Genomic DNA, 25,648 nt, shown 5'->3' with positions numbered 1-25,648 from the left:
TCTGGGGCCCACAACTTGAAGGTCTGTTTATTAGTAAGAGATTTCTTGCTCGCCTGGACAACAGCCTTACAATCCGATAATTGGGTTCCTGGAGGCGAAGTGTCCGCGAAACCGGTCGCGACCTTCGCGAGAGCCCGCGAGCCTCCCGACTGACACGTCCCAACTCCCGACCGCCGTAAATGCCTCTTTAAATGATACTGAATTTCAACCATTTAAGTGTAATTATTAGCAATAAAATGCAAAATAAGAACGGCTTAATATAAAGAAAATATTTTATCACGCAAGTTGGTTCAAACTATAATTTTATATGCCAATCATCGTTACGAAAAATTTTACTTATATTTTTTTTGGAAAATTCCAGCATGTAAAGATGGGAGAAAACATAAATGACTTTTCCATGATTTTAATAACTCCAAACTTGTCTTACGTGTTTTTTTATCGAGGGCGCAATTCCTTTAAATATATTACAAAGTACAAACAATTCACGTCATTTTATATGTTTTGCCTTTTAAATGGAGCAACGACCTTCTTTATTTTCATATGGAAGCAAACGTTTTTTAAGAAAATGAAACGAATATGTTAATTCCAAGTAAGCCAGCAAAGGGAAGCATGGGCTTTATTTGAATAACTAATAACCCTTCGATTGACAGATTAAAGGAAAGGCCGGCCAGCGCAAGGATATCCTTCAGGATACCGACAGGCGGCGGGCGGCGCGCTGTTAGCATACGGACAATAGGGAGACGGGAACACTGTCTAGGGTCTATAGTCACTATCGACAGTAGTGACTGGATGACGAACTATATAATTATTCATACTATATTATACTATCAGAGAAGTTGATGAGAAAGAGGCAGATGGCGGACCTACGTAATTTGGTCGGGGTCTGTCAAACAGATCACGAATTACATTGAAGTGCGGGGCTAAAATGGTCGCTTTGGAGAATCATAATAAATATTATGAATCATAATATGATTTATTTTTGAAAAATCGCAATGGTCACTCTGCAATTCATTGTATGTCGAGTTCGTACTATTTTTATATATATTTTTTATGAAGTAAGGGGGCAAACGAGCAAACGGGTCACCTGATGGAAAGCAACTTTCGTCGCTCATGGACACTCGCAGCATCAGAAGAGCTGCAGGTGCGTTGCCGGCGTTTTAAGAAGGACTAGGATAATAGGGGAGGGTAGGGAAGGGAATAGGGGAGAGTAGGGAAGGAAATAGGGGCGGATAGGGAAGGGAAAAGGGTAGGGGATTGGACCTCCAGTAAACTCACTCACTTGGCGAAACACAGCGCAAGCGCTGTTTCACGCCGGTTTTCTGTGAGCCCGTGGTATTTATCCGGTCGAGACGACCCATTCGTGCCGAAGCATGGCTCTCCCACGTATAATTCTATTGATATTCGTCAGTTTCATAGTTTTGATAATTCATTTTCTAAATTGATTTGAGAAGAATTGCAAAATGTGACCATTTTAGGTCCGCTGATATAATCTGACCAACTTAAGTAGGTATGTCTATGAATCAGTTTCGTCGTTGGTACATCAAACTTTACTTTATGATGTCTTAGTAAAAATTATCTACATTGATCGCGCAAAAAAGTTTATATCGTGGGAACCATTTAGTTCCCGCAAGTTAGGTAAACCCGGTCAACGCCTGCAGTTTTTTTTTTTTTTTTTTATGAAATAAGGGGGCAAACGAGCAAACGGGTCACCTGATGGAAAGCAACTTCCGTCGCCCATGGACACTCGCAGCATCAGAAGAGCTGCAAGTGCGTTGCCGACCTTTTAAGAGGGAATAGGGTAATAGGGGAGGGTAGGGAAGGGAAGGGAAGGGAATAGTTGAGGGTAGGGAAGGGAATAGGGTAGGGGTTAGAGGATTGGGCCTCCGGTAAACTCACTCACTCGGCGAAACACAACGCAAGCGCTGTTTCACGCCGGTTTTCTGTGAGAACGTGGTATTTATCCGGTCGAGCCGGCCCATTCGTGCCGAAGCATGGCTCTCCCACGTATAATTATATATCTCAGCCCTCACCGAATAGGTTTAAGGAGATTCATCAATGCATGAATATAATATTTTTATAACATTAAATGCAACAAAAAGATTTCAGACAAAGCTTGCACATGCAGCTGTAAAAAGATGAAGCCGGCGATGAGCCCTGGTGGTTTTGTTGTCATGGAACCTGTTCCCGGCTGCACACCGTTCGCTAATTTTTTAGCTCCAATGAGACCTCTATGTCGACTGTATTAGGTTCAAACTGTGAGGTAAATTGGGCTACAAACACAGCCTGAGCAGGACAATTTGCAATCAGATTTTGTTCTGAACCATATTAATGAAATATTTAGATAAGATCTTTGTAGACTATATTTAGGCCACAATTTCTTTCATGTAATATTTCTTTTAACATGCGGTCCCCGTTCATTTTCAAAATGTGATAAAATCTATTTAGCAGTTAAGTTTTCTGTCTAACCCCACTGCTGAATTGTTGTCAATGAAATTTGGAATCGATCCTTCGATCGGAATTTCCAAGAATTGCTATTGTATTCTATTGTTGTCACGATCACCGGTACTCGCGCGGGGCTTCAAGGATTAAGTGAATAAGTAAAAAGATAAAATAGAAATAATGCAAAAAAATATATAAATGGGCGGATTAGGTGGAGACCTTATTGGGTCTGGGACTAATTATTCATATGGTGAAAAATAATGTTCATACACAGAAAAATATCATCATACTTATTGGTACGGCCACACAAATGTTATGTGCTAATTGAAAATAAACTTTGTTGGTATATATTACATTACCAAACAATATTTTACTTACATTAATGAAACACACTTTTCTTGCATTATTTTCACAAATATTGTCGAAATAGTCCAAGTGTGTATCGTTCATGTTGAACGTGAATTTCCACCAAGAACCCACAGAACAATAATTTACAAACATTTATTTCGGTTATATTTTTAGTAGCTTCGTCTCTAATATCCTAAATACCGAATCCTAAAAATCATAACAATATTCAATATCGAATTTATTGCCGTCTGTCGGCTTGTACGTAAATCGCAAAAAATAAATAAGTTTTGTGTAAAAAAGTTACGACGAGTTGTCGCGCGTTGAACTCGTTTGTACCGCCGCCGCGGCCGCGGACCGACCGAAACTGCCGAACATCATAACATGTAATTTACTTTATTAATTGATTTTCATTATTTTAAGCTACTAGTTGAAGAGATATGATTTTTGATGAGAGTTTCGCACAAATTTTATAACAATTGGCGTCTGTTTCTGGGCACGTTAGTTTCAGCTGACATTTTTTTCGTCTCGTAAAGAAAACTCGTTATATTTTGGGGCTTTTTTACTTTCTAAGTTCTCACCTGCTTATTTAGGTTGAAGAAACCTTTTATTAGACTCTCATTAAGAGTTAGTCGTATATTTTAAGTAACAAAATAAAAAATAATTAAACTACCTGTTACGAAACGTAAATTCTCGTAAACGTCACAAAGTAGCATTTACAAGACCTTACGTTAAAGAAACGTTTTCAAAAAAGGGGAACAAAATTTTTAAAAATCCTCGCAAAACCAAAAAGAAGATATCAGTGCAAGGATGTGCGGGGTCAGTGACCGTACCTGCGAGCAGCACGAGCGCGAGCGCGAGCACGAGCACGAGCGCGGGCGGGGACATCGTGCGGCGCGGGCGGCGGCGCGCAGCACACTGACCGACGGCGACGCACGAGCCTCCACCGCCACACAGATGGGAGAATTACAATTACTCATCAACAGGGAGCTCGAAGCCTGGACAGCGGTCAATCAATTATCTGTGCCTGAACTCCTGGCAGTATGGTGGTATTACAGAGGAGCTCGAGTCACTGGACGAGCGACGGACGTAATGCACGGGTTTGACGATGTAAAGCTTTCCGGCGCCGCAAGGAATCCATGAGTTCGACAATATGGAGCATTTCGGTCGCCGGACATTGCGCCCGAAATTAGGCGGAGCAAATACTTTGTAATGTTAGAAAATATTCCCAGAGTTTGTGAAACAATATTGTACTGTAAAATAAAACGTCTAATTTAATTCCACGTCACTCTACCTCGACACATTTACAAAAATTGAAAATAAAAAATGTTGAATTTGTAATTTTCAAAAACATAACCACTCTTTGAATTATCTAACCTAATGCTCGCCGGCTGTTTGGCACCTAGCCCAGAAAAAGTATATAGAAGCTGAAACTGAAAACTGTCTTTCAGAGATACTAAGCTTGCAAAACTTGACCGACTTGAATATGGGATTATAACAATCGTTGAATATAACAAAGAATCAAAGTTTTAAAACTTTTAATATATAAAGTAATAACCTTCTGTTTTAGTTACAGGAGGTTTTGCACGTGTAAGGTATCGATCGCACCGCGGGAGCCGACACTCAGTGATCGTTCGTTGACCACCAGACACCAGACACCAGATAACATCGCCGAGCTTCACCTGATGTCAAACTACTTCTACAGAACGTTTCATTCAAAATGTTTATTTTATGATACTTAAATTCAGCTAAAAGTAAATTTTTGCATATTATTATCTAAAGGATAGATTACATTTAAAAAATTCTAGTAAGTACATAGTAATGTTTACATATTTTATGAACCTACATTATTTTGAACTAGACGACGCCCACACCTCCGTTGCGCCAAAACACTTTTATCGCGCGGGAACCGTACATTTTTCCGGAATAAAATATATCCTTTCCCGGAACTCAAAGTATCTACATAGTCCACACCTAAGCAGTTATTATATTATTAGACAGACAGACAGACACACTTTCGCATTTATATTATTAGTGTGTATAGGCCTTCCATTTATAATCTTCGGAATCAGAATTATAATACATATTAGGATTCAGAAGTACTCCTGTCCAATTTTTTTAATATAATTTTTTAGGTGAGTACTGAGTATGTTTTGTGAGTGGGTTGCTATAATAAAAGTTAAGGTGCTACAGATCTTATTTTTTATCAACAACGAGATAATATTTATCGTAGTCGGAATTCAAGATAAATAATAAAAGGAATGCACAAAAGTCTATCTCTGTAGGGCTGGTAATGCCTAGATATTTCTATAATCGTACATGTAATTGCTAGCAGAAGCGCTAAAAATCTGTTCCAGCAGCCATAACTCGGGAATCCAGTGAATTCGAAGTGAGGCGAGTTTTTGTTGACGATGAGGAGAAGTCGTTTGTGGTAATGAGTGACGAGCAAGTTGCAAATAGGTAATGTAGAGTGTCACTTCGCGGAACCCCCGCCCGCCTCAATTAACACTCCCGGCTTATAACGACACTAAATTACAGGAGTCAAGCATCGCCGATGCTTTCAAAAGTCTAGGGCATGTCCCGTAGATAACGTGGTGCTGTTCCTTTGTTACCTTCATTGAAAGTTTCAATCTAAAATCAGAAAATAACCACGGGCTTTCAAACTACCTTTGAATCTAATAAAAGTGATTCATTAGGTTGGTCAGAAATACAAAAGTTTTGTTTTGAAAGAGTTTTGTTTTATTTTGATAGGATCTGTCCTGTCATGTCTTCGTGAAATGTTAAATTTCTGAACAGATCAAGAATTTGAAGTTTTCAGAATGCAAAAGCACTGAATCGTATAGCACTATCTTCTTTTGCCTATCTCGCTTTGCTTTAATTCGAAGAGGAAAGAGGAAAATTCCAAAATAAGGAGGCACAGCCCTAAATTAGAGACATATATCGCATGATAGAGCACAAATGACCGCAGATAGACGCCGACGCGGAAATGTCTGGCATTGTTCGGCGCGCGAGCTGCCGCCGGAGCCGGGGGCCGTTTGATCATAATTATCTACTGGGAACCACCAGGCCCGAGAGCTAACGGCATAGGCGGTGCCCTCCGAAGCTAATCGGTATGGCCTCTTAATTGACACAAAAACTGACACCATGAGACCTCCAGGGCTGACACCGAATAGCCCCCGTCCACATTTCATTCTAAGTGTTTAATTTGTAGTAATCGTCTTGATCTGAGTTGAGGTTGAGCAGAGTTTTGTATTTGCAATATTGTTGCTTTCCTGCTACTGTTAAGCTTAGTTCAATAACTGTTAAGTGTAATTTTCATGTCATTTTGTAATAATTCCTGAAAAAAGTAAAAAACAAAATCAAAAAAGCATAAAATCTTACATATTGGTGATAATGTAAAATATACATCGAATATTATTAGGAGAGTAAACATTTTATTTCCCTGTACAATATTTATGAATATGAAAGTTTTCATAATTATTTTTCATGTAAAGTGTAACGTTCAGAGTACATATTTACTCGTCTTTGTAGGTTGCGCTGACATGCCAGCCTGAGTTATGTCATGGTCTCTCTTATTCTCTGTATTTTTTTTTTATTTCAATATTTTTGCAGATCATTAGCAAAATCCTTAATTGTCTTCAGCACACTTTAAATCAGAGTTTGTTGTTGTACTTTTCAGAAGCAGACTTCATATTTTGTGCTGCCACCTGTCGTTAAAGTGTCAAACTGTTTGTACACAGGGTCTCAGAGCTTTCATGTAAATTTACTACCGATAATCGTTACTAGATGGCGCTGCTCAGTTCAAACTTCACAGAAAAGAACTTAGATGATGATAGCTTCGAGCTTTTATCTGCTATTTTTGGTAATAGTAAAGACACCTTATAATAATAATAACTCCCACACCGGTTTTGGTGACGGTGGCCGGTTTCATTGAAACCAGGCCAGTTAAGGAGGAGTAATTTTATAGTGCCCAAGTGTGTCCGCAGTACACAAGAGCACTCTCATAATCATAACCCAATGGGACAGAAGACCGACACGACTGGTTACGAGAGATCAGGTGCAGGACCGACTTTTTACATGCCCATCCGACGCATGGATCATCCTACTTGTCAGACAATCAGGTGATCAGCCTGCATTGCCCTAACCAAACTTGTAAATAACACGTTTCCAACGCGGAATTCGAACCCACGACCTCCGAGTCAAGAGCTACGCTCTAAACCACTGGACCACGGAGGCATTAGTTATAACTAATATATTTTATTTATTTAGGTATATTATAATTTATTTTATATGATTTTTAAAATATGATTGAGAACTTACATAATATTATTATTGTTTCTACATGTCAATAATAATAAGGAGTTTTATAGTTTAGAATCTTTATTAAGGGGATACACCAGGGGCGAGAGAAATTAAAAATAGGTATTTGAAAATGTATTGCTGTCTCACCAATCTCAAGTCTCCCACCGCAGAGCGCGATAGAGACAATACGACAAAAGTTCTAATAAAAGAACAGAAAATCTTCGATTCGTTGTCCGCTGATTCCTTCTCCAAAACTTAACCGATTTAAGTACTTTTTTCATTAAGAATTAAAGCAAGGCTTGAGCTGTGTTCCTATGTTTTATTTTTGTTGTATATTTTAGCCAGTTTTATTTTACGGGTGTTTAAACACAGAGGAAAATCTTGCCATTTTTTTGGGTTTTTTGGACGTTCTTATCTTTTTTAATAATAAAATTATGAAAAAAAAGAAAACATAGGGACATGCTAATATTGGCCATAGATATTCAGGATTTTTTTTTAATGAAATAAGGGGGCAAACGAGCAAACGGGTCACCTGATGGAAAGCAACTCCCGTCGCCCATGGACACTCGCAGCATCAGAAGAGCTGCAGGTGCGTTGCCGGCCTTTTAAGAGGGAATAAGGTAATAGAGGAGGGTAGGGATGGGAAAGGAATAGGGAAGGGTAGGGAAGGGAAGGGAATAGGGTAGGGGATAGGGCCTCCGGTAAACTCACTCACTCGGCGAAACACAGCGCAAGCGCTGTTTCACGCCGGTTTTCTGTGAGAACGTGGTATTACTCCGGTCGAGCCGGCCCATTCATGCCGAAGCATGGCTCTCCCACGTATAAATTATAACTCTACCGGCATTATCCAGGGAGGAAACAGGGGACAGCGTTTGTATGGAAAAACGGCGGTGTGGAATCCTCTGTCTGTCATGTCAAACAGTTCGTGAGTTTCTCCGGTATTCAAATTACTTAAACACTCTCCGTAGAACATGTTCATTGTGTTAAGGAAAGCGGTTTAAATATACAACATAAATTTTAAATAATATCTACGCTGTACTACAATTCTTTTATTTTACCATATAATTAAGACAAAATAATATTACTATCATTTCAATAATTATAATAATAGATTTTACGTGCAAAGAGGCTACGCTACTGATTGCTAGCTGCCGGCCTCCTAAGAGCTTTATCCACTATAAGGCTTTTTACAAACGAACGGCACGTGTCGGCGGCACGTGTCGGCGGCAATCGACGGCAGTCGGCGGCACGTGTCGGCGGGAGTCGACGGCAGTTGACGGTACGTGTCGGCGGCAGTTGACGGCAGTCGACGGCAGCCGTTGACAGTTTATGACGCTTGCAGGGGGCCTACCACGACCTTTCCTAAAACGATTATGTTTCCAGAAAACTTTGTTGTAAGATTACAATAACGTTACCGTACTCACTTTTTAAATATAATTTTACTAAAAAACAGTAAAAAAATGCAAAATGTTGTTAAATCCGCTGTGAAATATCAACTTTTTTAAGATCGCTAGCTTGACGTTAAAGTAATTACTAATTATTGCTTATCTGTCAAACGGTGTCGCTTAGTAGAGGTGGTGGTAGGCCCCCAGTTGTGACGCACCGCCTAGAGGTAAGCGGCCACAGGTCAGTATCATACGCAACGGACGTCTCTCATCAAACGGATAATTTTTTCACAGTACTTCCGCTGAATCGGCAGCGTACGGATTATCGAATAGCCTAGTAAATGAATGCTCAAAAGGGGGTTGTGGATGGAATAGTCGAAAGCAGAAATTTTGACTTAGAAACTTTGTTTGGACTAATTTGAAGATAAACATACTGTCTAGTCGGTAATCCGTACGCTGCCGATACAGTGGACGTACTGTAAAAAAATTATCCGTTTGATGCGAGACGTCCGTTGCGTATGATACCAACCTGTGGACGCTTACCAATATGCGCTACGTCACATCTGCAAGCGTAATAAACTGTCGACGGCTGCCGTCGACTGCCGCCGACACGTGCCGTCGTCTGCCGTCGACTGCCGCCGACACGTGCCGTCGTCTGCCGTCGACTGCCGCCGACGCGTGCCGCCGACATGTGCCGTTTGTCTGTAAGCGCTCTAACAGGCCCTTGAAATCTGTTTCCACTTCTGAAAACCAAACGTCTAAAAGTTAAGTCTACTGTAATTGGGCAGTCGCGGCTGTTACGTATCGTGCACATTGTATCGCAACACTTTCTCTCGATGGTATCGATGAATAATTCTATCGGCGCGGCGGTTACGCAACCCCGCGAGACCTGGGTCCTTATACTATATTAAGAGCCATTTGATATTAATCCCAATCCGAAAACCCATTTTTTAATAAATTTGCAGAAAAAAAATCGTAGTAGCGTTACTAACGCTACTATAAACTGCAAACGAATTACAATTCGTTTGCAATAAAATATGTTATCATTTATATTCTATGTGATTTCTCAGGCTAAATCGCTTTGGCTTACGAGAAGATTCCTAGGATCAAGACTAATAAATTCTAGCTTTCTAAAGTACAAGGCCAAAAATGGCAATCCTATAATGACCCGTGTCACAATGTCACGACCTTGTCACGGCGCCCACACGATGACCACTTGACACCGATGCAGATCATTAGCGGCCGCAACGTCGCCATGAGAGAGACGAGTTGCCAAATCACAGCTGAAGAGACTTTAATTGATTTTGCGACATCACATTCACTGTGACCCCCGAGCGAAGATAATAGCTAGGAAGAAAGGAGCTGGGTCTCCTTTCTTCCTATAGAACAGCTTTAACAATAAGTCTCTAGTTGAGGAAAAAAATTATACATGCCCAATTTATGAGGGTTTTTTATGGAAGTGTACCTTTTCACTGGCATTTTTGTTGGTGAAATGTTTGATATAAATCAATCAAAACTTCTGTATCAAAACCTTGGAAAGGTTTGTGAAGGTTTATTTAACATAGAGCTAAGTTGTAAGCCCGGGCGCGCACTAGCGGCCAGGCCGCAGCGGCCAGGTCGCGGCGGCCATCGAAAGTATGGTGTGACCGCTGGCCGCCGTCCGGCCAGGGGCGCGTGGTCTATGGCGGTTTCATACTAAGGTATTTATTTCGATGGCCGTTGCGACCTGGCCGCTGCAGCCTGGCCGCTAGTGCGCGCCCAGGCTAACACAGTAAATTTCTATGTGAAAAGAAAGAGTAAAAAATAACATAAAATAATGATGTAGCAGGGCAGGTGCCAAACGTTACATAACGTGCTATACTTTATACTGACTAATTGAGCTTATATATTGAATAATATCTCCGAGGTTTCCTCCTTACGTAATAAAACTACGAATACGTTAAGTCGTTTATTATAAAAATATATTATGTACAAACAAAACGATGTGATATCACAACACGGCGCTTGCGACACGCCTCTCCCGCCGGTCTGGTACCTCGCTAATGATAAATAATGATGATGACACACGAAGACGCAGGAGTACCGCCTAGCACTACACCTAAATGAGACCTAAATACCTAATCGATCGTTTAGATTGTAGAGCTTACAGGTTCCCAGTCTTAGTACTAGGTGGTACTGCTGTTACGATTTTGATGCGATGATGGGTGTACTTTGGTCTACTGCTGGACGGCGTTGTCGATCTGGTTCTGCAGGTTGTTGATGACCTCCTCCGGCAGCTGGTCGCCCAGGATCTCTCGCAGGTTGACCCTCTGGCCGGCGGGGATGGACTCGTACGCCGCCAGCTCTACTCCCTCTTGCACCTGGAGGAGACAACCACATTAGTTAGTAAGATGACCAAAGTATAAAAAAGTTAAGGGGAAGTAAAATATAACGAAAATAAGGAATGATAAGACCGTAAACATCAAGAAAGTTTCGAATATTGCTCGGTTAATCGCAAACATAATAATGTTATTACACTCTTCACACTAATTTAGTCATCGTTTTGATATTGTAACACACACTCACAACTCCTACATAAAGTTTGGGGAAGTTGTCTAAGTAACTTTTCGAATAGAAGGGAAATTAGTCATAATATATGACCGCTGACAGCGATAGCGACGGCGCGGTTAACTCATAACTCACGAGTTACAAAGTTGTGGCACATTAGTTAAAGTCAGGTCTCCCGCAGCCGGCGCTGTATCACATTGCGGTTTACGACTTTGTTGCATCCCTCACAACGATAATCCAACCTTTTCAAATTAAAGTGAGACCTGAACTGAGCAAAATGTAACATATAAAGTGTTTTACAAATATCACACACACTACAATTTCATTAGTTTAGTTCACAATAATAATTTGCAAAAATTTTGACAAGGCCTTTTTCTTTGTGATGCCGGTGAGAATTCATTCTCTAAAACACTTCTAATTTTTGCTTTTTTCATAATCGCAATAATTTAGTAAGTTTACAATATCTCAAGATCTTTCTCGTACAGATTTTCACACATTTGTGTCACCGCTTTACAGAAAAAGATCCTAAAGGAATAAGATGCTGTAGTGGAGTTACATTTTGTATCACAGCGTCTCTGGGGATGAGGGAGGTGCTCTGGGCCTGCTTGATGGCCTCCCGGCTGAAGGCGGCGCCCTCGCGCTGCGGAGCCGCCGCCGCCGCCACCACCACCGCCAGGAGCGCCAGGCACAGCACGATCGACTTCATCGTTGCGGTTTATTCGTGTCTGAAAATTAACACAAGTTTTAGTATTATAAAGGATTCAGAATAATTATACTACTTTGAAATTAGTCTCGAGTCCTTCTTTTAGAAGATAACTTAGATTTCATGACCCTGGATAGTAGTCAGGGCTCAAAGTTGGTTAGAGCCTAGAGGTCTACCTTTGACTAAGTATCTGTTTTTGAGTAAGTTAAGATCACCTCTTGGCGTTGACGAACTAGCCAACTCGCAAACTCTAAGTTTGTAGGTTCTCGAGCTGATTTTACAATGTAGTTCCTATTTAGAATGTAAGTTTGTCTCACATAGTGATATACAATCAGTGCTAGTAGTTAGAGCACGTAGAGACTATAGCGGTGACGCAACTGGATAGTGTCTGAGTCTCGTCTTCGGGTTGCGCCACCACTAGCAGACTGCAGTGAAAGTCGACTGAGATCCTTTTACTATTCTCCGTTTACATTGTCAACGTAATTCTTTGTTTCAAAGAAATACCTATAACTTTTTCAAGAAATTACCTGGTATCTAAAAATAATTTGGACATATTAACGTCTCGAAACTTATTTGGTAAAATGTTGAAATCAATCGTATCATCAGTTTGCCTAATCGAATAGTTATCGTTTTAACTCACAAGTTTAAAGATCTAGTTTAAATAGACATGGGCGAAGGACACCGGGTTTTATATGCCTATTGCCTACAGATGAGGACTGGGGAAAATGTTCGCGGAGTCACGGTAAACAACATTAGGATATAATCAAGTTTAAATTAAGGAGTTGGTTTTCATGACACAAAATAAATTAAGATGTTTACTTGTATTGGCCGTACTTAAATACCTTTCTTTAGTAGTAACTTAAAGAATTACTTATGACAGCACTGACATTTAATCACATAACTTTAAGTTTAATTCAATAAAAAATATAACAGAAATATACTATGATCTTGCTTCTGTGTCTTCAAAAATAAAAGTTATCATTAAAATCTCATTGAGTTCCACTAGTAATGCAGGTATTGAGATAAGTCCATAAATCTACTATCAAAATATATCTTCATAAGAAATTACTTGAGTAATAGTTAAATATCTCTGACTCCAGCTGTTAACAGCTTTAACTAACTCGACTCATATTTTTTTCAAGTTAACTTGCAGAATATAGAGACGTTAGTGACAGACGTAATTAAATCGTCACATTACGGACTTCCTCCTTGCGTAAGAGAGAAAGTGCAGCATCACACGAACCACGGATCCTGTAATATACTCGAGCTGTTCCTTGCTTATTAGGTAATTGCAAAACAAGCGATAAACGTTATCCCAGAAAGAATATGTCACTATAATGCACCCAACTTAAATATCACATCAGAGTAACATAATGAAAAACAATGACACATTAATTTGGTCTTTATCTTTTTGTTTACGGTTGATGAAATTAATACCCAAAGTTCTTAACTGAACTATCAATATAATTATATATCACATTACGTACATTTTGTTGCGTAAAAATCTAGCAGTTTTAACCAAATTTCCTTTAGTTTTTCACAAATTTTAGCATGAGATTGACACAAATAAACAAACTCACGTTCACATATTATATTCGTAAGATAACGAGCTGGCAATAGGTAAGGACTCACCTGATGGATGTCCGAGTGTGGCGCGCGCGCAGCCCACCGCCGCATATAGAGGGCCGCCCCCCTCCCCCCTCCCCCCGAGCTTTCACCCGCCCCGCCCCGCCATATATGCCCAACTTTATTTCAATTTACATACGTTTAACTTTTTGTACCACGCGCCAAATAAACTTAACGTTATTACGGTTGGTACTTTATGCGGCGTTATCGAATAAAGAAAATTCATAAAAACTGCCATAACATTAAGTAAGTTGCCATAAAAGCGGAACGATCACAGAACGATTTCAGAATAAAAGAGATTAAAGTAACTCTTGTGTGGGACATGGTTTCAGTTTCTTAATCAGTTAACTAGTGTGTTTGCAGAACTTGGGGCCGAAAAGCAGGTGGTTCTACTTTCATATTTTTCAAATGCAGCTGGAAAAAAATAACACAACCTACCACAACGGCGTGAAACAGCGCTTGCGCTGTGTTTCGCCGAGTGAGTGAGTTTACCGGAGGCCCAATCCCCTACCCTATTCCCTTTCCTACCCTCCCTTATTCCTTTCCCTTCCCATCCCTACCCTCCCCTATTACCCTATTCCCTCTTCAAAGGCCGGCAACGCACCTGCAGCTCTTCTGATGCTGCGAGTGTCCATGGGCGACGGAAGTTGCTTTCCATCAGGTGATCCGTTTGCTCGTTTGCCCCCTTATTTCATAAAAAAAAAATAATAGACATAAATCATTTTATGACTTCAGAGCATAATTATAGTTATAGATGCTTTTAAATTAAATACTCGTAGTAGCTCGCTTTCTTGTTAATTGAATAGAAGGAAGCGTTTACCAGTGTACTAGAACTACAATTCTATTTATCCAGTATCAATATGATAATGTAGTCTTATCAGCCAAGACTTTAGACTAGAAAGCTGCATTAGTGTAACTACTAATTATATTCTCGAGTAATTTATTTTATTAAATTATAGGCCCCAACCTCTACATTTACTCGCAATTGTGTACAAGCAGACAAATATTTGCTAACAATATAACATCTGATATCTGTGCGTTGTTTACTCTCACAATATTATATTATTTGGCGTCACAATATGAGATCTCAAATAGACATAATAACTTTGGATTGTAATGTACACAGTCACATGTGATTTACCAACATTCGACATTCGCTGATACTTGCGAAATGGAAATATTATTTGGTTTTAATTTTTTTATGAAAATGTTATTTAAGTAACTCACAACTAAGATTTTGACCAAGTCTAATATTTAACCACGTTGCGACTAAGATTTTTCATAAAGTGACATAATACTGAGAAGTTTAAAAGAAGACTCTACCTTACCTTAGCAGTTAGCACATATAGTAAATATTAATTTAACATTTGATTGAAAACAACGTTACTTTATTTTTTTATTTACATACCTAAATATCGAGCGACCTTCTAAGCCGCACATTCAACAGAGTAGGTACCGAGTTCATGAATTTTCAGCAGCCGTGCCCCGTGCCCCATGAATAAACTCCATATTTATTGCTCATCAGCGCCCCATCTGCATAATATTACAATCATCAAGAATTGGATATTTTGTTTCGTCGTATAATATTGTAATCAACATAATTCATATCTTTTAAGGAGTGTGCGTGGAATATACGAGGTATTGAGCTAAGAACTCCAACGTTTATTTCAACAGTGTACATATTACAATTACATTTCAACAGATACGAGGGCCTTGGGTGACCTCTTGACTGTCGAAAATTACCTTACACTGTCTTCTTTTCTGAAAGCTGCAACTGAGTTGATCTAGAATGTTTAGGTAGGGCCAGCCAGCAGTCCCTAGTCTAGTGAGCACAGAACCGGTCGGTAATCCTTGACGTATTTGGTCCTGCGCGCGCGCATCTACACTACTATTATAAAGAGAAAAGATTTGATTGTTTGTTTGTCTTGAATAGGCTCCGAAACTACTGGACCGATTTGAAAGATTATTTTACCATTGGAATCTTACATTAATTCTGCTGAACATAGGCTAAATTTTATTTTGGAAAAAAAATAGGGTTCCGTAAGATATTTGGGATTTTCGGACGCAAGGTGTAAAAAATCAACCAGAAATGTTACTTTTTTCGCGTACGCTGCTTAAACTATAAAAGATAGAACCATAAAATGTTCTAAGTAATTATAGATGTTTTAAATATCTACAAAAAGGTCCGCGACACACTATACCTATCTATGTTGAGTGGGGCACAATAACCATTTTTTTATTAAAAAATCTTGAAATGTTTTTGGACTACATTTAAATGCCTTTATTTTACTCATGGCATTAATTCTTATTAAAATAAATTATTTCATTACTAAGTACAGTTAATGTAGATAATATTTAGTCTTTGAATGATTAAAATTGGACGTTTGGTTTTAATGTTATGGCGAAAATAAAATATTACGATTTCTGCTGCACGTTGCGAATTGGGCGTCGGCAAGGCGCGTCGCGCGGGTTGCTCGCCCGGAGAGTCCACGTAAATATTAATTATTATTACCTCGATAATGGGAATCGCAGACACAATAGATTTATAATATAATAGTTATGCGACAGCCGGGTGCCGCTTCATTGATGGGATAATATTATAGTGCTTCATTAATTCATTTCGTTCAGTGTAAACCATTTTTATGTTCTGCTTAACATAAAGATTGAGTAAGAAATAAAGATTGAAAAAAATATATTTAAAAATCAATGTCCACCCGTGCGAAGCCGGGGCGGGCCGCTAGTCTCATATACAGCGACATCATTAGACCGTCTGACATCTGTTGAGAGTCAACACCATTCAACACCGAGTCTAGCGATAAGATACAACTTTAACAAGGTTCTGCACTTATGTCTATCGAGTGAAAATATCGTATTCCTTATAAGACTTAAAGGAACAAGCTAATTGGTAATACCTCACTTTGTAAGGAAGGGCAATTTTGGTAGTCTTTGTATGTGTCCCCGTAGCGGCTTACCTACTAATCCAGCTTAAACAAATGAGGTGCCAATAGATTAGTAAAATTTATTATGTTGTGGGTAACATAGGATATTTTTTCTAACTTTTCTTTACGCCATCGGGTAATAGTATTTCAAAATTATAACTTCTTCATTATTTAATCTAGAAACCTCTCAAACAATATATTAGCATTATGTGAAGGCTCGACTCGAGTGCGCACACATTATGTAAGAGCTCGGAGCGGGCGCGGTTCGGGCGGAAACGCTCGCTGACCGTAATAAGCACTGAGATCTCCACAGATACCATACTCGGTTGAACTATACTTCCATATTCATACAACAGTATGAATAAGTTATTGAAATCTCTCAGAAATTTTCGGCGACATCAAATTTTTTTAATTTGATTGAAGTATAGCACGCGTTGAAGTCTTTTTAATGAATAAAAGTATTAACATTTTATTATTAAAAAATTTGAATACTAAACAACTACATATTTAATAATAATTAATTTCATTGATTTTATAAATTATAGATGACCGTTAATATAAATAAGTTGTAAATGTTTTACACCTGTCTCTAAGATATTGTTACATTGACCAACATGTAACATGCTCATAGCTTGTAGGCCAAACTATTTATGATGATATTGAGTAACCTAAGCTCTCAAGATAAGAACTCTTCATATTCGTGTCTTAAGAATTGTTATTCCGGTTGGAAAGCCACATTGCTCCGTTCATTTGCGTGGCGTCGATAAAACGGAATTACTTTCGGTGCCACATTGCGGAAATGTTCGAAAAATGGTAAGTGATTGATAACACAAGACGTTGACTGAGCAACGCGACATTCATCCTCCCATTTTATCTCCGTCGCCTCGTTGAAATATTGCATTCGAATCCACCGTTAAATGTTGCATATCATAAAGTATGTAAGTATGTGAAACGTTGAATAGTCGCCGCTGCGGCAACGCATCGCAAGTCGCAACACAAAGAAGTAATGTGGCCTCACTCTAAGCGGATTATCAGTGTTGCAAGTTCCTCGGATGCTCAGCTGGCGTTACCCAACCGCTGTAAAAGTTCACGAGCCTTTCTAACGCCGCACTGTTGATGAATCACTCAGCTAAATAAAACATTGTTATTTGTTGTTAACTATGTAAATGACATGTTGGAAGTAAATATTCATCAGTTAGGCTTACAACTAAGGCTACATATTTTTCTAAACAAAAGAAAACTTGGGAACTTCTCGCGCAAATTACATTGCATGATAATGGTCCCTACCTTCTCCTATGGGCCATGTACATATATGTAACTTCAATTATAACTATATTTACAAAAATATACAATCATCAATCATCTACAATTCTTGATTTACATATTGCCTTGAGTTGTAAATATAATTACTATTCAAACAACAAAGTTCTTATGCATAATAATATATAGGTTGAGTTGCACTTTAACTAACTACAACTTAACACTTTAAGTAACTTTAACTTTACCTACAATGCAAAATGTCAAATCTTTGGTTAAAGTTAAAAAGGACGCCATTAAGACGCTATATTTAACCATAACAATAGAGCTCGACAAGGTTTTAAATGCACGTGACGAAAAAGGAACTAACGCTGTCATCATACAAAAACGCCATTTTTGACAGTTCTCATTTAGCAGCAGCGCCCCCGCCCACGTTCATTTATAACCTTGTTGGACCAGCTGTCATCTGTCAATTTCTCCGGTCAAAGTTGAGGTTTAAGGTAAAGTTACAGCTAAATTTAGCCTTAACTATAAGCACAACTTCAACCTTAGAGAACCCACCCATAGAGTTAGTCGTTTAGAGGACCCCTGGATATAATCTGTATCGTGAGTCTTCTTAGTACAGCGAGTGGTTCGAGTTTATTCATCCGCGGCGTTTGCATAATATTTGCATTTGGCCCGTGCTGAATATAAACGCGTTGCGTAAGGATCCCCGAAAGTGATTGTAATATATCCAGCTTTCTCTGTCTCCGTCAAATACGTACATTTTGTATGTTGGTAAAAGATATCAATGATTTCGAGTCTAAAATAGTTACGTATGCAGGAATATTTCTATACGTCATTTACAATTCATCATGCGAATAAACTAGTTATTCGCATGATAATTTATCCAGGTGAGGCGATCTAGCTCAGTTTAGCTTTATCTCTCGGTATCTAATCTCTTAACTCTCTCCTTCTATTTCAATGCAGAAAGGGTAGCATTCCGATTGTAAGCAGTTTTATGGATGGTAGTAAACTATTGTGTACGAATAGCTTACTATTATCTTCTCTTCTTCTCTAATATTTAAAAATAAGTCAGGTTTTCCTGCCTGAAGCTATATATCCAGAACGCACGAACCGATTTCCACGGTTTTGCATTCGTTGCAAAGGTCTCGGGCTCCATGAGGTTTATAAAAAAATCAGAAAAACTTCAAGAAAAAAGTAGGAAAACTGGGAAAACAGGCAAAACAACATTTGCTGGGATAGCTAGTCTTCTAAAGTTAATTTGTAGTTTTTAGAAGTATTGCATTATATTATATTATGTATGTGTGCGACCTGTTGTGACACGGAGCACTGCTGTGTGTTGGGCAACTGACGTCGTTATTATTAATGATTCTGTTTGCGTATTTATATTGGACTTTCATTTTTATTGGATTGTGAGGCGGAATGACGTGTGACAGGTATTAATGTATCCATCCATATACTGGTGTCATAGGCCATAGTGATGTCATAATCTTCAGTAAAAAATCCCTGTACTGTATGTTAAAAAGTTTATTCTTTATCAAATTGCTATTTATTCAGTAAGGGTTTGCAGAAATATTTGTATGACTCTTAATTCCCAAATTTTGGATTTAACAAAAGTTACCAAATAAATAGTGAATATCAAATATTAAATAAGTATAAACAAATAGGAACTTCATAATATTATCTTGAGTGAATCAGAAACGATCTAACACTTTTAAACTTACGTTAAAAAAAATTACGTTTTAATCACATACTTACAATGTACTTACATTGTAAGTATGTGATTAAAACGTAATATTATACTTATTTGAAACGTGAAAAAATTTATGTAGTGTTTTAATTAATAATAATTTATAAACTTATGTTAAAATAATTTAATAACGCAAAAATAATCTACAGGTAAAGTAGAAACTTAAAGCATGCGAATAAATGAAACAAGACATCAGTCTAAAATTTTTTATTGTAAAAAACAATAGATTCAAATTAAATACAAGTGAGCGTGCGCTTGTTGCCCGGGAAAAGTCCTCGTCTTCCGGAGCAAGAAGGAGCATTCTATACCTAGCCCGGCCCCGGCGCCCGGCCGGAGCCCCCTCGCCGCCCCGGCGCCTCCGGCCGGCGACCATCCTACAATATATAACACTCGAGCCCTCTGCGGTGGAAGCGGGCTGAGGGTCAGACGAACTGCTGGCAACCGCCGGCGACGTCGCGCGCGGCGGCCTGGACGTTCGGGAGGTCCGTCGACGAAGGATTAAATGTCATGTATTACACTACAATATTCAAACGAAAAGTATCGACAATTACTTTCGGGTTATATTTTACCGGAGTTGGGCTCTCCACATATAAATCTGGCGGCGAAGTCGCCCAGCTCGGTAAAACGCAACCACATTGGCACGTCCCGCGCCGGCGCGCCCGTGCCGAGGCGCCGGCGGGAGGGGGACAGCTAGCAGAAATGGCAACGTGGCGCGGCGACCGCGGTCACATCTTGACTAGCTCGGTTGCTTACCTATCGATTGTCTACTCGAATTTCTCACTAAAATAAATAACTTAATCTAACACAAAAAGCTACTCATCCGTTGCCGGCCGCGGGCCGACGTCGCGCCTATATCCTAAATATTATAAATAATTTGTCCAGCTAGTACAACTTATAAATTCGAGCCGGCGAGCGCGCCGGCACCTACTTACTCTAGGGCTCCTAACGTGTCCCCGAGGGGGTCAATTGACATTAATTATAAGACTCCACGTATCTATAAACCTAATAGTCTCTACGATAGTAAAAGTTTCAAAAATGAAACGTAGTACTACGAAATGCTCGACAGATGAGGTTCTCCGAAACTGTTCCCCCGGCGACTTACTCGGAAGCTATCGAAGCGTCTGTCGTCCGGTCCGACACCTCGTCCGTGACGGCGGGGGACCGCTCTACCGCTTTGGGCGCGGGAGTGGTTTTTAGAGACGTTGAGATTTCAGAGGGCCTCGGTGCCTCCGCCGGAGCTCCGCTTGGGACTGGTTTTTCGGAAGCGTCGGATTCCTCCTGCAGGATGACTTTGGTCGGACGCTTGTTGATGGTCGGCACGTAAGATTGAGTAATAATTTCGATATCTTTCTTGTTCGACTTGTCCGTTTTGTTATTGGCATCGTCCGACACGTTGTCGATGATGGGTCGGCGGGTGGTCGGCTCCACCTTGTCGTTGGGCGGGGGTGAGTCCGTTATGGTATCGCTCTCCTCGTCCTCTATTTCGACAACCCTCTGTTTGTTGACGGCACCGGAGTTTTTACTTTTGTGCGGCTGCTCGGTGATCGAATTCAAATTCCAGTTGTTATTCTTGCTCTTGTATCCGGCGTTCACTGGGATTAGTTCTTCGGAGTTTGAATTGAGAGCCGCGGGTGCCAATGTCTGATATTCTGAATTATCCGTGTGGTCCGGCATGGAAGCCACGTCGCCGACTAAATTTATTAAATCGTTTAAAACGTTGCTATTCTCGGCTGCTTTAGGTCGCAATATTATAGACGACGACTCCTGCGCATTCGGAGATATTTTAATGAGCTCCACGGCTTCCGTGGCGCTCTCCTCGGAATAGTACGGCGACACGATAAATTCAGTCGTTTCCACATATTCGTAGGACCTATCGTCCTTTATTGCTGGAACTTCTGCCAATAACGTGATAACTTCGGACTCCGATGTATGTTTGGTTGGTAAGGATGGAAATACTGGCGAAACAGTCGTAGATAGAAAAACTTTATCCGATTCGTCCCTATCGACGATTCCGTGGGGATTTTGGTCGCTAGTTTCTATGGGGATGGAGCTAAATTCAGTCTGCGATGTTATTTCGCCGAGATTTGCAGTAGAGCTGAATGCTTCATCTTTCAAATTAAATTGTTTGACATTTTCAGTACTATCGTCAACTTTTTCTGTCACTGTTGTAGCAGCCTCACTCGACGAGATGGACGTGCTTAATTCTTTATTTACCTCTATGTTACCAGTTTTATCGCTTTCAGTCGAAGCCTCAGAAAAATTATTCCTTTCTTCGGAGATACCTTTTTTGGGTGATTCCGTAGCATCTAAAAGCTCTCCCGTGCTTTCATTCGATATTAGGGAAGGGACATCCAAGATTTCTTTCGGAATAACAGATCTCAAATCCAGCATCGTGCTTTCACTCGAGGCCGCGGATTGTGTGCTCACTAGAATATCTTTGATAGTGTCGGATGTACTTTCAATAGAACGTTCAGTCGCTGACGAATCAATCCCTACAATACTCGATGAAGAGGTCGTTGCAGTGTCTTTATACTCCGGTGCGGGGGTGGTCACTGGTTTACTCGTAGCGCTTACGACATCGTGGTCACTGGGTTGTTCATTTTCAATATTTTGATCGTCCTCGTGATTTCCCATCACTGAGAGATCATCCGGTATGGGTGGAAAGGCCGGATTGTCTAATGGTGCCTCCTCCTCCTCTATTATCGGTGCTCTAGTAGTGACGGGAGTAGGTGATGTCACCGGAACTCCCATCAGAGGGATAATGTTGGGTACTTTGGACGCATAAACATCACTGGCACTATTTTCCCTGGGAGGCAAAATAATTTTAGACTTGTCTTCGGCTTCAGTGTTGGCCACGCTGGGACTCACGATGGACATCGTCGACAGATCTGTCGCAGCCAAGTCGAGAGGCGACGAGACTTTGGCATCGGGGATTCCAGAGGACACATCCGCATTCGCGGCTTGTTCAGAAGTGGCCTCTCGTGGAATGAGAGGTGACTTTGATGACGAGTATTCGACGGCTTCGGTATCGGATGGGGAGATTATTTCCTTAATTTTAACGTCCGTTTTGATCGGAATTTCCGAGACCGGCGTTATTTCTTTGATCGTTATCTCCTGCTTGATGGGCTCCTTCAGCGGCGCGGGCGCAGAGTTGACGCTGGTTTCCTCAATAGAAGAAACACTCGGGATGGGCGAAGATACGCCTGGCAGCGACGTTACACCTGAAATTTATAAAAAGAATGTGGTGAGATGCTTAAGTTGAAAAGAAAAAAATATTTTTTTACTTTTATTTGTTCTCCAAAATAACCAGGATTTGGAATTACAACGCTGATAAGCACATTTTTGAAATTCGTTTCGTCTATTCGGAATTAAAGCATCGAGCTGAACTTGAGTATCTATTAACTGTCTTGGTATACAAGGAGCAAACGTGTACCTCTGAGCGGGCAGTTGTCGTACTCGGGGCAGCAGCGGCCGGGCACGAGGCGCGGGCGGCAGTCGTCGCGCAGGAAGCAGGCGATGCGGCGGCAGACCACCTCGCCGCCCTGGCAGTAGCACACGCGGCACGGGTCCGCCGGGTCCACGAGCTTCTCCCCGTTCGCGTATACCCGCCCGTCCTGAAATAAAGTAAAATGTTTTATTTCCAAAAAGATTAGAAACAAACTTATTTTAATATAGTCTTTTCTTGAGGCCTACCATGTCCTTCGTACACGATGTCTTGAACACGATACGATTTTAACAACTTTTTAATTATTGGACAATTCGACTACAATCTACAGACAATAACGGAAAACGCTGATGCAATCTAGATTTTGATAAAAACTGCAACTGCTTTGATTTTCAGCAACTAGGGATTTTTTCGGAAAAACTATGATAATATTTATGAGACGGAAAAACTATGATTATAATGATAAAAAAATCAATTCTGATCTTGAGGTTGCGACAGTTTTTGAGAAGTTTAGTTGCAGACATTCCAATCTCAACTACAATGAACTTAAATTCATCACCTACAGTTGCAGAAAAAATACTTAGAGAACATGTCAAGGAATGTGATATCAATTTTATTTTTAAAGATATTGACTCCAGAGATCCAGAGATATTATCAAGACTTTCAAATCAATCAATATTAAAAGTACCACTGATCTCTGGGGTATGTCCACAAAAATTATAAAATCAGTAATTGACATCATTGCCCCTTACCTAGCCTTAGTTTTTAATAATTGTATTAAAAGTGGTGTGTTCCCAGACCTAATGAAGCACAGCAAGGTGATGCCTCTATTTAAAGCTGGGAAGAAATCAGACCCAGCCAATTATAGACCAATATCCATATTGCCGACTTTAAGTAAAATCTTTGAAAAAATAATTTTAAATCAATTACTTGCTCACTTTAACTCAAATAATTTATTACATAATAATCAATTTAGTTTTACTAAAGGTCGGTCTACAACAGATGCAGGCATTAGTCTTCTGTATAGTATTTTTGAAGCTTGGGAGGGGTCGCAGGATGCACTTGGTATTTTCTGTGATCTCTCTAAAGCATTTGACTGTGTGGAGTATGATACTCTAATAAGAAAACTACACCATTATGGTATAAGGGGCACGGCACTTAAACTTCTAAAATCTTACCTTACAAATAGAACGCAGAGGGTGGAAGTTAACTCCATAAGGTCTAATGGAACCAAAATAAAACTAGGTGTGCCACAAGGGTCCATTTTAGGCCCTTTTTTTTTCTCGTCTATATAAATAATTTACCTTATCTTGTTAAAGATAAGCATGAGGTAGTACTTTTTGGTGATGACACTTCACTAATTTTTAATGTGAAGAGACGACAATTTAATTATGACGAGGTAAATAGTGCTCTCTCAAAAATAGTACATTGGTTTCATGTTAATAATTTACTTTTGAACTCTAAGAAAACAAAATGTTTAAAATTTATCTTGCCAAAAGTTTGGCAAGCACAAACCAACGTACTACTAAATGATGAGAAAATGAATTTAGTGGACACCACCGTGTTCCTAGGCATAACGCTGAATTGTACACATTGTTACAATGGGGTCCACATATTGCAAAACTGGCAGATAAGCTTAGTTCTGCAGCATATGCTGATAAAAAAATTCGTGAAATTACTGATGTAGAGACCGCGCGATTAGTTTACTTTAGCTACTTTCATAGCATAATATCTTACGGCATCCTCTTGTGGGGAAACGCGGCGGACATTAATACAATATTTGTGCTGCAGAAGCGAGCTATTCGTTCTATTTATAAGATGTCATCTTTTGAAACTCTAAGAGAAAAATTTAAAGAAATAAGAATTCTAACCGTCGCATCTCAATACATTTTGGAAAATCTCTTATATGTTAGGAAGAACATAAATATTTTCAAAGAGAAAAGTGATAATCATAATGTAAACACTAGAAATAAGAACAAGTTAGCAATACCAATGTTCAGACTAGCCAAAATAAGCAAATCCTTTAAAGGCCAATGTATACGCCTATACAATAAAATCCCAGAAAATGTTCAAAATCTACCTTTAAACAATTTTAAAAAAGCAGTTAAAGAACGTTTGTGTGATAAAGTCAATGATTTCATCGAGGCCTTGGGAATAGGGTGGCTCCATGCAGGTTACTTTTCTTTTATTTTTGTTACATAGCTGTAAGACATAACATTGTAATTTTCCATTTTTTTAGTAAAAGATGGCCCCGTGCGAGTTTCTTACGCCGGTTCTTCTCGGCGGGGTAATTCCCGAACCGGTGGTAGGCAACGTAGTTTCTTCGTTCGACTTTCAAAAAGTGTATCATGATACCCATTTTGAATAAAAAGATATTTTATTTTATTTATTTATTATTTATGTAGCATACCTGTTCGCAGTCGCACTGGTACGTTGGGCAGCACTGATCGGGTCGGTGCAGCGCCTTGCAGCCGGGTCGCGGGTCGCAGCGGTCACGGGCGCACCGCACCTCTCCACCAGCGCACGAGCAGCGTTCGCACGGACCCGAACCCGGGACCGTCGCGCCCGGGGCGTATGTCGTAGCGCCCACTGAGCAGCTACCTGGAAATGTAGAGATAAAACAGTGCAATATGGTTGTTATATATACATGAACCATAAAGGTGCTCCCTCACCAAGAGCATTCTCTCACAACGTTACAGAGTCGAGCATTACAATGCGCACCTTGTAGGGAATGTTATTATTCGACAAATTTACTATTCGAATAATTCGAATATTTTACAAAAGTTTTCGAATAATTCGAATATTATTCGAATAATTAAAAAAAATTTGAAAAATGCTGAAAATTCTGAATAAAAGTAACAAAAAGCTTCGTACAACGATGTACAACTTATTTTGTTAATACTATGA

General features: G+C 39.8%; 2 protein-coding genes across 2 annotated transcripts in view; both read right to left on the bottom strand.

Annotated features, from left to right (window-relative positions):
• Positions 1 to 10,406: 10,406 nt before the first annotated feature.
• LOC121731706 lies at positions 10,407 to 11,741 on the bottom strand. Its single transcript, XM_042121283.1, has 2 exons — positions 11,575 to 11,741; positions 10,407 to 10,831 (listed from the first exon to the last, which is right to left on the bottom strand). Exons 1-2 carry the CDS (start codon positions 11,722 to 11,724, stop codon positions 10,688 to 10,690), a joined length of 294 nt encoding a protein of 97 aa, XP_041977217.1. The 5' UTR covers positions 11,725 to 11,741; the 3' UTR covers positions 10,407 to 10,687.
• Positions 11,742 to 19,488: 7,747 nt separating this feature from the next.
• The window catches only part of LOC121731637 (putative GPI-anchored protein pfl2), a 39,351-nt gene continuing 33,191 nt past the window's right edge, over positions 19,489 to 25,648 (bottom strand). The window contains exons 4-6 of the mRNA XM_042121182.1: positions 25,152 to 25,342; positions 22,730 to 22,910; positions 19,489 to 22,517 (exon numbers count right to left, since the gene is read on the bottom strand). Coding sequence (XP_041977116.1) covers positions 20,395 to 22,517; positions 22,730 to 22,910; positions 25,152 to 25,342 — 2,495 coding nt within the window. The 3' untranslated portion in view covers positions 19,489 to 20,394. The remainder of the gene's footprint in view (positions 22,518 to 22,729; positions 22,911 to 25,151; positions 25,343 to 25,648) is intronic.

The sequence above is a fragment of the Aricia agestis genome, chromosome 11 (assembly GCF_905147365.1).
Source record: "Aricia agestis chromosome 11, ilAriAges1.1, whole genome shotgun sequence".
Classification (NCBI taxonomy): domain Eukaryota; kingdom Metazoa; phylum Arthropoda; class Insecta; order Lepidoptera; family Lycaenidae; genus Aricia; species Aricia agestis.
Note: the sequence above shows the minus strand (reverse complement) of the source record. Positions and strands in the feature narration are given on the sequence as shown.